We start from the raw sequence: 15,119 nt of genomic DNA, 5'->3' as shown, positions 1-15,119 counted from the left end.
AACAAAACAAAAAAACTGGAAACAGAGTTATCATATGAGCCTGCAATCCCACTCCTTGGCATATATCCAGGGAAAATTCTAATCTGAAAAGATACATGCACCCCAGTGTTCCTAACAGCACTATTTACAATAGCCAAGACATGGAAGCATCCTAAATGTCCATTGACAGATGAATGGGTAAAGAAGATGTGATACACACACACACACACACACACACACACACACACACACACACACACACAATGGAATATTACTCAGCCATAAAGAGAATGAAATAATGACATTTTCAGTAACATGGATGGACCTAGAGATTATTGTATTAAGTAAAGTAGTCAGACAGAGAAGGATAAATATCAAATGATATCACTTATATGTGGAATCTAAAAAAATGGTACAAATGAACTTATTTACAAACAGACTCACAGACATAGAAAACAAACTTATCGTTAGCAAAGAGGGAAAAAAAAAAAAGGAAACCCAGCAAGCAGTTGAAGAAACAGGATTGGCTTAACACTGTACTTAATGAATAGTCTCCAAATGGACTATATTTCTTGGAGAAGGCTGAACAGAGACAGTGTCTAAGAGTCAGAATCAAGGTGTATTAGTTTCCCTAAGGCTGCTGTAACAAAGTACCAAAAACTAGATGGTATGTAACAACAGAAATTTATAGCAAAATACCAAAAGTTAAATGTTATATGACAACAGAAATTTAGAATATTTTCTTGTGTTTCAGGAGACTAGAAATCTGAAATCAAGGCATCAGTAGGGCTGTACTTCCTCAGAAGGTTCTAGGGAAGACCCCTTCCTTGCTTCTTCCAACTTGGCTTGTGGCGGGGTAATTCCAGCCTTTGCCTCAGTGTTATTCCCTTTCTGTCTCCCTGTGCCTCTGTATCCAAGTGTCCTCCTTATAGAGACACCAGTCATATTAGATTTAGGGCCCACCCTAAACCAGTATACTCTCCTCTTAATTAATTATATCTGCAATGACCTTGTTTCCAAGTAGGATCACATTCTCAGTTTCTAGTTGGATATAAAATTCAGGGAGGATACCATTTGACCCCGGACAGAAGGTAATTAGGCAGCAAGTCATCCTGGCACAGGATTTGCACCAGGTCTAATTTGAAGGAGTTGTTCTCTGAGGGACTCTACCTAGATAAGTTCTCCAACAGAATAGATTTCAAACTGTTATCATCTTGCTTTTACTTAGGTACTCATAAGTGTTTATTACTGGGAAGGAAAAGGCCTTATTGGGCTGTTAACAATGAAGGGTAAATTTAAAGTAAAGATGTGTAAAGCTGATAGCTCTACTTTCACACACTAGTGAAATTTTTACTTGCTTCATGGAATATTTATTGAATGCCAACTATTATCAGTTATTGTCCTAGGCACTAGGTCTACAGGAATGTGGAATACAAAAGTCCCTGCCTGCGGGCTTCCCTGGTGGCGCAGTGGTTGGGAGTCCGCCTGCAGATGCAGGGGACAAGGGTTCGAGCCCCGGTCCGGGGAGATCCCACATGCCGCGGAGCGGCTGGGCCCGTGAGCCATGGCCGCTGAGCCTGCACATCCGGAGCCTGTGCTCCGCAACGGGAGAGGCCACAACAGTAAGAGGCCCGTGTACCACAAAAAAAAAAGTCCCTGCCTCACAGATATGAAAATATCTGCACTGGCGTGCTGTGTTGAGTGATGTGAAGTAAATAGTGATGGAAAGTGTTTTAGTTCAGATAACTTTTGAGCAGAGACCTGAATATAATGAGATGATCAGCCCGTGTGTATTTGGGAGTATTCCAAGTAGAGAAGAGCTTGCAAACGAAGAGCCTAAGCATCAGAAGGCAGTAAAGCTTTAAAAAGAACAGATAGGGAAATAGCATGATCTGGTTTTGTTTAAAAGCTTGCTGTGACTGCTATATGGAAATTGACTGTGAGGGAACAAGACACAATGGAGAATGACCAGGTGTGAGCTTATTACATTGGTCCAGGTGAGAGGTATTGGTGATTTGGTCAAAGGTAGTAAGTAGAAATGGTGTAAGTGACTGGTTCTGGATAGATTTTGCAGATGAAACCACAGGATTTGCTGAAGGATTTATTGTGAGCTGTGAAGAAAGGAGAAATGTAATGGAAGAATCATTTGAGTTTTAGGCCTGAGCAACCAGAAAAATTAAAATTACCTACAATAAGATGGGAAAGACTATAGCAGAAGTAGGTTTAAGAAGAAAGTCACAGCATTCTCTTTTAACATGTCAGGTAGGTGGTTGGATATGTGAGTCTGGAACTCAACTTAGAGCTTGAGGTAGAAATTTGGAAGTTTTCAGCCTACTGGTGATATTTAAAGCAGTCTGAATTATGAATTTTCTAAATGTATAAATACTAATGTATGTATGTGTATATATATATGTGTATATATATATATATATATATGTATATATATATATGTATATAGTCCCATTCAGTCATCATCAAACATCTATAAAGTGTTGGCTATAAGCCAGGCACTGGTGAAAGGTTGTGAGAACACAGTAATGGTACTAGTCATTCAAAATAAAAATATATAGCATTTGATAATTTCTAGGTCTCTAGTAAATGGAACTTCAAGCATTATAGTAGTCATGGGTTATATCACCCAGCTTAGTACTAATATGTTACTTGATTCTTTCATATTATTTTAGTCTTCTTAACTAGATCTTTTAAAGTCTTTGAATACAGGAGCTATATTACTTTTTTTTTTAGTATCACACACAGTGCCTACCACAATTCTGGAAAGATATTAAGTACCCAAAGAATATTTATTCATTGATTACATGATAATTTTAACTGTTAAGAACAGTAGTATTTTTGTCACTGTGTTATCTTTAGCATGGATTACAGGTGAGTTGTCTAATTAGAATATTAACAGATTCCTGTTCCCTAACTCTTAACTTTTAAAAATTATAATGGATTGCATTTTATTCACTTCTTAGTAGTGTTACATAGTTTTTATTTGCATGTGCCTGTTATTTCAATTTGCAGCCTGATTCTACTGCAACTGAAAGAGCAGTTGCCAGACTAGCAGTGCACCCTCTTCTGAAGAAAAAAATAGATGTGCTAAAAGGTATGAATTAAATGACTTTTAAGCCATTTATGGTACATGATTTGAATAAACGGCCATTCATTTATTTACTTTTAGGGTGCTTTTCTCCTTTTGAGGATCTTTTATGTTATAAATGTCTCTTTCAAATATTTCCAAATGTGGGAAGCTACCTGAAAATATGGAAGTTACCTGATGTCTGAAAACATTTTGTATTTTTTCTAAATTCCTATTTCCTAAATTTCTAAAATATATATTCATGATAATATTGAATATAATTGATTTTCTAAATATTGGTATAATTCATATTATTACTTATGATGTTGCCACTTAGTCACATAATTTCTATTTATGTATGTACATTTTAAAATGTATTGAAAGAATTAAATGCTTCTGTCACAGATTAGAAGATACTTATTTTTATGTCTGAAAGCACAATTTACGGTATTTACAATTGTATTAATACATTATTATTACAGAAATTAAAGTTGCCATTTTAGTCTATTTATTTGTATGTAGTGAAGTTTTTACTGTTCTTCTTAACATCCATACATGAAGGAATAAGTTTTCTTTTAATTTTAGAGATTTAAAATGGATACCTCTGAGCATTTTGTATATGTTTGGTTTTGTAAAAGTCAATAGATTTCTTTGTAAATTCATACCCATTATATATATGTAATATAAATTCCAATCATTCTCTTAAGTATTTCCAAATAATTTAAGAAATACTCTACTAAAACGGTAATGTTTTGTATTATTTGTTTCAATGCTGAAACAAGTCATATGCTGTTTCTCTTGCAGCTGCTGTCAAAGCCTTTAAAGATGCAAGACAAAATGTTGTTGAACTTAAGTCATCAAAGAATGCTTCAGAAGAAAATCATTCCAAGGACACTTTGTGTTCAAATGACGATGCCAGTAAGTTACAGCATGAAGGAACTATTATCAGTGAGCAAAAAGAGAAAGAAGCCAAAATATTGGCAAAGAAACCAATAAATAATTCAAAAGAAAAAATAGCCAAGATGGAGCATGGACCCAAAACAGTGGACATTCCAAATTCTCTATCAAAGCCTTCTGAAAAAGATTCTGCAGTACCCTCTGAACCCCAGAAGACACCTACTGACCCCAAAATGAAAACATTTAGTCAAATCAAAAAAGAGAAAGAGTCCAATAGCTCACTTGGTGTTAACAGTGATGGAGAAGAATTACATGAAGAAGAGAAGGAATATTTTGATGATAGCACAGAAGAAAGGTTTTACAAACAGTCTTCCATGTCTGAGGATAGTGATAGTGTTGATGACTTCTTCATTGGGAAAGTCAAACGGACACGGAAGAAGGAAAGTAGGTGTCATTTTTCAGTTAAGGAACAAACCCCCCCAAAAAAATTGTTGCCTGAAGAAGATATACTTGAAACCCATCAGGATATGAGAAGTGATAAAAACAAGCCACGTACAGAAGCAAGGAAGTTTGAATCAGTGTTTTTCCATTCTTTATCTGGATCTAAAAGCTCTGGAAGGTAAGGGTATTTTTTCATCCTGAAAGAATTATTAGTTCTTAATTTTTCGAAAGATATGAAATAACCACACATCCTAACATTGAGATACTATCTCTCATACATAATTCTAGTTTGTACAATACATCCTATGTTTAGACTTGGCCCTCTCCAACTTTATATTGGATAATATATACAAATACACGTATGATAATGCCACATTTTTCCAACCTCATCAGAAAATGAGACAATATAGATAAATTTGTCTAATTTAATTGTCTAGCTAATTTAAGTTTATTCCTTTGATTATCAAAGTTTCGAAACTTTGAGTTAGCTTTTGGTGAAAACTTTTGAAAATTTCTCACATATCTCACTTTTTAAACAGAACTTTCTGAAAAGAATGTGGTGAGTTTTTTTTTTTTGTTCTTGTTTTTGTTTTTCTCTTGTTGACCCAGGGCATTATTGTAAAACTCAATTGTTTTATTATGTATTTCTGTTTCAGTAGATAAGGCTGCTTGCCCTAACACTGAGTTTCTCTAGACTGCTTTATATTTGGTGATACTGTCATCCTTACCCCTTCTGTTAATTACTACTTTTCACAGCTGTTTTGTTATAAATCAATAAGTTTAATTTCATTTGTAATTCTAATCAGGTAGGGGATATCTTCACATTTTAGAATAAAAATCATGGTTAGCTATCTTCTTCAGTAAACTTTTTCTGTAATTTATAGGTCAGGCATAATTTTTAGTAGAATAGAAAAATGTGATGTTGAAATTTTCCAAAAGAGTCAGAGTATGGAAAAGACACACAAACCATCTTTGGTGCCTTGAAAATTATTACATTATTTCATATATCTCCCAACTGTGCCTAAAAAAGCTACAGTTTTTCCCTCACTTGAAAATTAAACACCACTATCCCTTCCCTCTCCCAAAAAAATGTTAATCTTAATTTTTGTTATATGTGGCTCATTCCCCCTGTAAGATCTTTGAAATTCTTTGTCTAGATAGTTCTCAAAGGTACAAGGTAACCAAGACAGGATATTTTTTGGCCAGAAATCCCTGTACAGGTGGTGAGAGGAAAATTCCTACATGTTTCTATACTAATATTGGGGTCTAACAAACCTTTGATGTAGCTAAAACATGGGGTTTTCATAATTTTTTAATCCGTTTCTGGGGGGGTAAAGGAGTATGATAGTTTTTTTTAATGAGTTTTATCAACATTTTTATTATGTTATCTTCTTAAAGTCAGAGGATTTGTTTATCTTTTAAATGTCCTAATGGTGTTTTTCTTCTTTTAGAAATTACAGAGAACAGGCTCCAAGAAGCAAAACCCCAGGTATGTATTAATGACTGCCTGACTTCCATATGCAGTTGAGCAATGCTTTGCCAAAGAGGAAAGATGAAAAATTCTGGTTGCTTAGTAGCCTGAATCAATTATGTACCCACAGAAATGGAAATAGAGCATCTTATAATTATCAGAATAATTTTTAAATTTTAATTGTTTTTTTTTACCCTCTATGTCCTGCCAGTAGGAAATATATTAGATAAAAGTTATCAGGAGGGCTTCCCTGGTGGTGCAGTGGTTGAGAGTCCGCCTGCCGATGCAGGGGATACGGGTTCATTCCCCGGTCCGGGAAGATCCCACATGCCGTGGAGCGGCTGGGCCCGTGAGACGTGGCCACTGAGCCTGCGCGTCCGGAGCCTGTGCTCCGCAATGGGAGAGGCCACAACAGTGAGAGGCCCGTGTACCGAAAAAAAAAAAAGTTATAAGGAAATATTAGGTCTATTTAATTTATCTTGAACTAATCAACATATTCTTTAAGTAAATTGCTATGTAAGTTCCATCTTAGTCCACGCCATGCCATTAAACATTCAGTAATAAGTATGTTACTTCCAGGGTTAAGAGTGAAACCAGATTTTCAGATTAATTCATAACAAATCAATTTAATATATTTGGGTGGTCTGACTTCTCTACATAATCCCAAACTCTCACTGATTTAAAATAATAAAAATTTATTTCTCACATTACAGTCTATTATGAATCAGCACAGGGGCTGTGTTTCACATAGTCATTCAAGGATCAGGCTCCTTCCATCTTTTGGCTCCTTTCTACTCCTGTTCCCAAGTATTCTCCATTTGGCCAACAAAAGGGAATTTTGTAAGAAGTTTTCATGGGCCAAGCCTGAAAGTGTTAGGGATCAGTTCTGCTCACATTTTATTAGCCAGAATTTAGTTACATGACCCCATCCTAGCCAAAAGGGAGCTAAGAAATGCCGTCTAACTATGCGGCTGGGTGGAAAAAGAAAGTGGAATTTCTTGAACACATAACTGTCTGTCTGCTGCTGACCATCCTTTTGATCATCAGATCGTAATTTCACTGGTAATTTTCTCTGGTAATTTCTCAACACACAGAGCACACTGTGTGCTTCCTTCCTGAGGAAGCCAACCCAAAGTCCCATCCAGTCATTGTATCCAGTTCAAAGCCTAGAATCCCTGAGTGATGGTGCAGTGCTTTCCATCAGATCTCATGATGTGACTGCTCAAAATTTGGTGACCTGTGCACTAAAAAGACACACTGCCTGCCCACAACTCAGACCAGATATTTAGTGGCAGAGCAGGAACAAGGTAACCACAATAAAAACTCTCAATCAGTTAAGGGAAACATGGGAGGTGTGCAACATGTCTACTACCTGAGCAAAGATTGTGAAGAATCTATGAGGAATTTTCTTATCCACTGTTCTCCATGGTCTCTGACTGTGTTCTTGGGAGGGTCTTTGTTCCATGGCCACAGCTTTAGTAGACAGTTAGTATGATCTTCTTGGGAGTTGCCCCGAGTGATTAGTAAAAATATATGATCGTGAAGATGGTTTAAAGTCTTAACAGTCAGGTTTTTTCTAGCCTAGGTTTGTGATTTCTTTCACAATAAAAATTCCCTCCAAAACTTACTGGATTTCTGATCTCTTTATTTCCAATCAGTCCATCAATAAGCTAGTCACCACACCAAAAATTCTTTCCTAGAGCTATTTTTCAAACTTGCCTTATTTATGTTAGTGGGTCGTTCCCTGTCCCCGCCCTCCACCACTGTCCCAATCATTTAGTGTCTGTTGCATTCAGATTCTCAGGTTTGTTTGAGACGGCCATACCTTTACTCTTATCTCTGCTCCAGAGCTAAATCTCTTCGGACCTTTACTGCTTAAAATCTTTCTCAGTCTTACCTCTTACTGTTAGGAGTCCAAAGGCTTTTCTAAACCTTAAGGTCCCAAATATCTGAACCCTCTCTTCCCTTTTGATTCTGCTTGTGAGCTGGCCGGTTCTTTCCTGAACTCTTCTCTTTTTTTTTTTTTGTAATACTTTGCCAAAGAGCCATCAGTACACTAATCTTTTTATTCTTTCCAGCCACTTACCCTTGTGCTGCAATTCCATAGGCATGTAGCCTACTTCCCAAGTTTTCACTGGCAACAGTTTTATCTTTTCCTTAACATATACATAGGATGCTCACTTTTCAGCCTCAGGTATCCATTTCCTTACTACCTACCACTGAACTGCAAAGCCCGTGCCAAATTTTTATGTTATTTTAATGGCTGTATTAAAATACTAGGTTTGGCAAATACATGGCCTTATATTCACAAATACAAAATAACTATAAATTTAAGACACTCCCACATTTTCCCGATGAGGAAACCCAAGTAAAACATGTTTTTGTTTTTAGTTTATAAATTTATGATACTTAATTTATCCATTTGTTTGCTCATGCAAATATGCTTTACATAATTATGTAAACTATATATCAGTTTAGAAATATTGCCTTATTCAAATTCCAGTTTACATGAAACAATTTCATTTAACATATAAATTCATCACTCTTTATCACTAGAGGCATTCTTTGAGTATTATAGATTTCTAGAGCACATGTGATTTGTACAAGATATGGGACGTTTTGAATCTGTGTGCAGTGATGTTTTGGAAATGTTATCCCAACTGTACACTTGCTTGTATAACATTATGACATTTGCTTTTTAAGATCTTTAAAAGGCTTCTGACAATGATGGCTAACTTGCAGTGGAGAAATTATACATCCCTAGGACTGATTAATAAATCTGTATTAAATTTTTTGCCTCTCTTTTTCTTTCTGATTCTATAAATATGCATTGATTCAGTCTTTTCAGGCTAACATGTCTCCCAGTACTTTGTTCAAAATAATATAATTGAAGTTTCTCATAATAAAAGAGGTTGTAAGGACTAGAATACAAGTAGCCACCCTCATATCTGGTGGATAACTTTATGGTTAAAAAAGAACTTAGTCTTAAATTTGAGCAGATACGGCAGTTTACCTTGCAATCACAACTTTTTGTTCAATAACATAAGGAGTGGAATCAATTAACAGCCCTTTAAACAGCTCACCCATCAACACTGTTGGATTCAATATTTTAGTTAAAACGTGAATTTTCTGGCTACATTGCTCCGCACACAGGTGTCATATGATAATGAATCATATTCCTTTATAAATACAAAATGCCCCTCCTTTTAAAATTTTTTTGCCTTATATGTTGTCTGGACTGTGTTTCTTAATGTCAGTGTAAATAAGACAGCACAGCATATACTAGGAGGCATGCAACAGACATCTATTTACAACGATTAGAAAGCATGTCTCCCAAAATTGCTCATATGTGTATTTCAACTTCAAACTTCCCTGTAGGACTTAGATTTTACACTGTGAGGTATTCCATTTAAGTAAAACTAAATTTCTTCCTTAAACACTGATATGAGAAGATAAAATATATTTGTTTTCTATGCTATTTATGTATAGACTTAGTTTTCATTAATTTTGCTTTCTCCTCCAGATTTTCAGCAAATTGAACCTCAGATCAATAATCAGTTTAATAAGAGTGCACGAAGAGCACCTGAAAATACAAAACAGAAATCACAGCTGCCTCTTCATCCTTCATGGGAAGCAAGCCGGAGGCGAAAAGAACAGCAATCCAAAATTGCTGTGTTTCAGGGGAAAAAAATTACCTTTGATGATTGATTAGTACTATTTTTTTGTGAACTTCTCTGTCTAAAATTTGTTTTTCTGTTTTTAACCTTTCTTTTTTTCTTAACCAGCCCATTATTTAAATATGTATTTGAATAAGTCTCTTTGAACGGGTTATAGAAATGTTTGGTTTTGTCTTTTTTTTTTTAAGTGTGTTCAAGTTATATTTAACCTTCCACAAATAAAGTGCATACTTAAATTAATTTTAAATATGTCAAGACTATTCCCTCTATAAAAGAATATTGAGATATTGGCTGTCCCAGATTTTCTCATTTGTGCTAATCATGAAGTATATTTCACTAGTTTAGCTCTGTGTTTCTTTACTTTGAAAATAAATGTTGAGGTATATTTAAAATAATAATGGAAAAATATGAGGAAATTGTAGCTATCTAAAATAGATCATTTTTGCTGAAAATTGTTCTTAGCAAAACTAAGGTGGTAACTCTTATTATGGGTATACAGATAATAAATTATATAAGTAAATATTAACTTTTGTTATAGTTTTAATTTTTTGTAATTTTTTAGTTTTTAACTGTTTTAAAATAGGTTCCCAGGAAAATTTTGGATTTCTGAATTATGCTTCACTTAGTTGGACAACATTCATGTTTAAATGTAGCAACACAAACAAAAATGTGTTTTGTATTTTACTGCATATAAAATTTCTGTCAAATCAAGAATGTGTAATATCTTGACCATGTGTTCTTATTTTTTTTTCAGGCAGGGCTTTATTGCGGTCCCTGCTGCAGCAGGGGGCAGTGAGAACCAACAACAGGTTCCCTTGCTTGCTCTCTCCCATGTGTTCTTATAGAAACAGTTTTTGAGGAGTCATAGATTGGAATTTATAAGAACAAATTCTGAAGGAGATGTGATTGAAGGAGCATTTGTACTGATAGCTGAGCAGAGGTTATGAGATAACTCACTGAAGAAGGTACTGTTTTATACTTCATAGTACTGTTATTTAAAAGGAAAACAGGATTTTAAAAATCCCTTCAAATGTTTCACTTTTTGTTGCTCTGAGAAATTAAGGTTCTTGGTTAACTAAGTAACACTAACTAAATTCTCTGTTTTCTATGCATTGGTGCTGTTAATGACAGAAAAAAACTTCTGGTTAACAGGAATTCAGAAGCTCTGGAAAGTCATTTTTATCTTTTTCAAGAGCTTAAGAATTTAGATAACTAGAGCAATAGAATTCAAGAGATCAAACAGAAAGAAAATTATTTTTGCTGTATTAAATGCAAAATTTGGTTTTTTCTCCTTTTTTAAATTTTTATTTTTACATAATTCCAATTATGTCAAATTGAAATTAATTTAAGTTGAAATTTTAATTATGAAGAATTACTACAGGAAAAGTTAAAAAATAATGTCTCTATCCCTACCCAGATTTAGCCAAACTGGGAGGTTGAGAGCACTGTCTGTTGGCCCAAGACATCTAACCCCAACTTCGAGGAATTAGGGTTTGCCTACAAAGTTAGAGGAAAGAACCCATACAAGACCACTCTCACTTCTGACACCAACTGCAGGTTCAGAGATTGCAGGGGAGGGTTCGCCAAATACACTCAGGTTCAAAAATTTGCTTGCAGAACTCACTGAAACTTATTATATTCCCAATTACAGTTTATTACAGGGAAAGGGTACAGATTATAACCAGCCAAAGGAAGGGGATGCTTAGGGCAAAGTCTATGAGGGTTCTAAAAGCAAAGTTTCTGTTGTCCTCAGGTTGCATTACCATCGTGGCATCAATATGCACAGAGTATTGCCAATCAGAGAAACTCACTTGAGCTTTAGTGTCCTGAATTTTTATTGTGGCTTCAGTATTAAGACGTGATCAGTTGATGGCCAGCGTGATTGTTGCAGATGGATTAAGAATACCGAAGTCCCCATCCTAAATTACATGGTAGGTCTTTTTAAGTGCAGCCAGCTCCTACCCTAAACAAAGACACTCCTATCAGGTATGACATAGAGTGCATCCACGAAGCTGAAGCCAAAGGCACTTTCTCTCTTTGGGCAAGGCCAGGTCCTTTACTACACAATATCCTTCACCCAAATTTCCCAAATATTAACATTTTCCTGTATTTACTTTATCCTTGGCTGTCATCCTCCCTTCTCTTCTCTCCTTTTTTCCTTCCTTTTCCCCTTTCTTTTTTTATCTTTCTCCCTTTCTCTCTTGTCTCTTTTCTTCACTTCATCCCTCTCTCCCTCTCTTCCTACTCTCTACCTCTCACCCTTTTATCATTTCCATCTTTTTCTCTCTCCCCTTTATATTCTCTCTTTAAAAACAACTCTCTACCTCTCACCCTTTTATCATTTTCATCTTTGTTCTCTCTCCCCTTCATATTCTCTCTTTAAAAACAAAGTCATTCTCTATTCTTTTGTATTACCACACTCCAGTTATCAAATATTCAGATTTTGCCAATTTCCCAGTGTCTTTTTACAGCAACAGAAAGTGCAGCATCATGCCTTACATACAGTTGTCACCTTACATTCACTTGTCATCTCTCTGGTTGAGAACAGTACCTCAGTCTGAGGATTTCATGACATTGACATTTTTCAAAAGTACAGATCTATTTTGCAGTGTCCCTTTATTTGGGTTTGTCTAATATTCCCATTATCAAATTCAAGCTCTGCAGTTTTGGCAGGAATGTTAGAGAAGGAATGTTGTATTTGTCCTAGTGCATCATATCTGGAGTTAGGTGACGATGTTGATATGGCTGGCCCATTACTGGTAGTATTAACTTTGCTTACTTGTTTCAAGTGGTATCTATAAGGTTCCTCCACTGCAAAGTTACTGTTTTTCTCTTTATAATTAATATCTTGTGAGGAGATACTTTGAGACTATGTTTAATTCTGTCCTGAAACTTTCATGCACTAGTTTTAACATTCATTCATAATTCTTACCTGAAACAACTATTGCTATAGTAACTGTAAATGATTTTTTTTAATTTCATTTTTTTTCTACACTTTTAGATGGCTGTTTAGAATAAGGAAGAGTCTTCCATTTTCTCCTGTTTATTGTTGTTTTTTTTTGTTTTGTTTTGTTTTGTTTTTTGCAGTACACAGGCCTCTCAGTGTTGTGGCCTCTCCCGTTGCGGAGCACAGGCTCCGGATGCGCAGGCTCAGCGTCCATGGCTCACGGGCCTAGCCGCTCTGCAGCATGTGGGATCTTCCCAGACGGGGGCACGAACCCATGTCCCCTGCATTGGCAGGCGGACTCTCAACCACTGCGCCACCAGGGAAGCCCTCCTGTTTATTGAGTTTTTAAATGTATTTCAGTATTATCTCATGGGGACCCCTTTTTTCTACTTTTCTATTTTTTATTTATAAGGTATTTTTTATTCATTTTATCTATTATTGGCTTATGAGGTTTACTGTAGTATACATCTTTAATTTATCACAGCCTAACCTCAGGTAGTATTTATACCACTTTATATATGGTCCAAGTACCTTACTACAGTACACTTCAGTTTTTCCCCCCAGCTTTTGTACTATTTATATACTTTTTGCTTCTACATTTAACCGTACAGTACATTGTTATTAATTTTGCTGTAATATTCCACTTGTCTTTGTATCATGTCCATGTTTTTCTCTGCTTCCTGGAACATACAGAACATTCATAGCTGTTTTAATGATCTTGTCTGGAGCAATTCCCAACTTGGGACAGTTTTTACCCACAAGGTATATTTGTCAATGTCTAGAGATATTTTCGGTGTCACAGCTGGGGAGAAGGATGTTGCATCTAGTGGATATAGGCCAGAGATGCTGCTCAATATTCTACAATATATACAACAAAGAATTATTGTGCCCAGAATTTCAGTAGTACTAAGGTTATGAAATCTTGGTCAAGGACTCATTTGGCGCCACTGCTGAAGCATTACAATTCTAAGAACTCTGCCTAATTCTTTGTTAGGAAATTTTTCTGTGGTGTCTGGTGAGAACACAAACTATACCTGGACCTGTGTTAGCTCCTAGGATGTTTCCACTAACTCTTTTCTAGTGACTTTTTCCCCCTGGCCTTGTTAGATTCTTTATATACATTGCACAGGTCAGTATAATACAGTTGACTTGAGGGGACCATTGTACAGATCTCCAGAGCACTTTTACCTCTTCTGTGCGTCTCCTTCCTCTCTATTTTTTTACCTCACAAATTCTAGTCACATTAACCTATCTAAACTTCGAACTGTCTCTTCAGAAAGGCCCATTGGGCTATTTTGGATTTCCTTCCCCTTGCACTGTAATTTGGAAACTCTTCAAACAGTGAGCTGGTGTACTTAATAGCACTCAACTCATTTGAGTTCTTTCTCTCAGGTATTAATATCCTGTACTGCTTTTTGTCCATTGTCTGAAACCTTTGTTTCATCCACTTTGTCCAGTTTTCTAGTTGTTTAATATAGAAGAACAAATCTAATCCCTGTTATTTCATAGTGGTGGGAAATAGAAGTTCTTTATTTTGATGCTCAAATTATCCTTAATTTGGTTAGTGGAAGCCCCCTCAAGCTGTCTCCTCTGTCCTTTTGGCATGTAAATCCTTTCTGTAATAGTGGAAAGTGGCTTCTTATTTTCCACAATATATTTACTTATTTTCTCAACCCCAGAGTATGCAGAAGTTAACTTCAGAATGCTGACTGATACCTTTGCAAAATACAAGTCCACTAACCAAACTTTAATTTATGTTTAGAGTTCTTTTTTCTTTAGCCTGAGGGCATATGGTCTCAAAACTAAGTTTGCAAGTTACCTGGGATAATGTCAGCAAAAATGGCTGAGTGAGGACATCCAGAAATTCTTTTTCTCCATTAAAAACAATGAGAAAACTGTCCATATTGTCAGAATCAGTGTTTTCCAAACTGTGGAATTAACCAAAAGCTTACAGCAATCCAGGGAATGTTATTTATTAAAAATGGTATCTTGGTAAGAATGAATGAATCTTGGTAAGAACAGTATCTTTGTCACTTGCTAACTTGCCCTATTTTCATCGCCCACTCCCCCAATCCATGGTGTCTTGAAAATCAGCAACCCACAGTCATGATGAAAACCTGCAGCCTGGCAGACACTGGAGGGGCCAGAACAGGGTTGGAGCTTATTCAAAGACACATTCCCTAAGAATTATCATTATTTGGCCAGTATGGTAGTTCACTGGAAGACCCCATGGCAATTCTGTCTTTATCTAACTTGACTAAGAGCTTTCCCAGTGTGAAAAGCGTTTTTCCTGAGATCACTTTTTGAAATCAATTAGAGGCAATTGTTAACATCACAGCTGCCTGAGGCAGTGAATAACAGTTGGGGAAAACAAGAAGTTAATCAAATGAAAAGGAAATCTGGAAAATTCAGTATCTTTAGGGAATTTGATAAGTTTTGACAAATTTCCTGGAATTAAGGGAAAGTCACATGAATGACAGGGCTATGTGCATGTTCAGGAGAGTGCCGAGAAGGCCCTAAACTCTCACTTCTGGTTGACTTTGGGAGCTCTGCATAAGCAGGAAGTGAAGGCTGATGTGGAATTGTCAACTTCCTGGCCAAGTGTTGAAGGTGTACCCCAACATACAT

The 15,119-nt window shown here is 36.0% G+C and overlaps 1 protein-coding gene across 1 annotated transcript in view; it reads left to right on the top strand.

Annotated features, from left to right (window-relative positions):
* SRFBP1 (serum response factor binding protein 1) overlaps positions 1–9,575 on the top strand; it is a gene marked incomplete at both ends in the record, with an annotated part of 60,488 nt that extends 50,913 nt beyond the window's left edge. Inside the window, 4 exons of the mRNA XM_079701833.1 lie at positions 3,004–3,085; positions 3,863–4,574; positions 5,848–5,885; positions 9,391–9,575. Of these exons, the coding sequence (XP_079557959.1) occupies positions 3,004–3,085; positions 3,863–4,574; positions 5,848–5,885; positions 9,391–9,575 (1,017 nt within the window). The remainder of the gene's footprint in view (positions 1–3,003; positions 3,086–3,862; positions 4,575–5,847; positions 5,886–9,390) is intronic.
* Positions 9,576–15,119: the final 5,544 nt, after the last annotated feature.

Source organism: Hyperoodon ampullatus, assembly GCF_949752795.1.
Source record: "Hyperoodon ampullatus genome assembly, chromosome: 4".
Lineage (NCBI taxonomy): Eukaryota > Metazoa > Chordata > Mammalia > Artiodactyla > Ziphiidae > Hyperoodon > Hyperoodon ampullatus.
The sequence above is the reverse complement of the archived record's forward strand: the minus strand, read 5'-3'. Positions and strand labels throughout refer to the sequence as shown.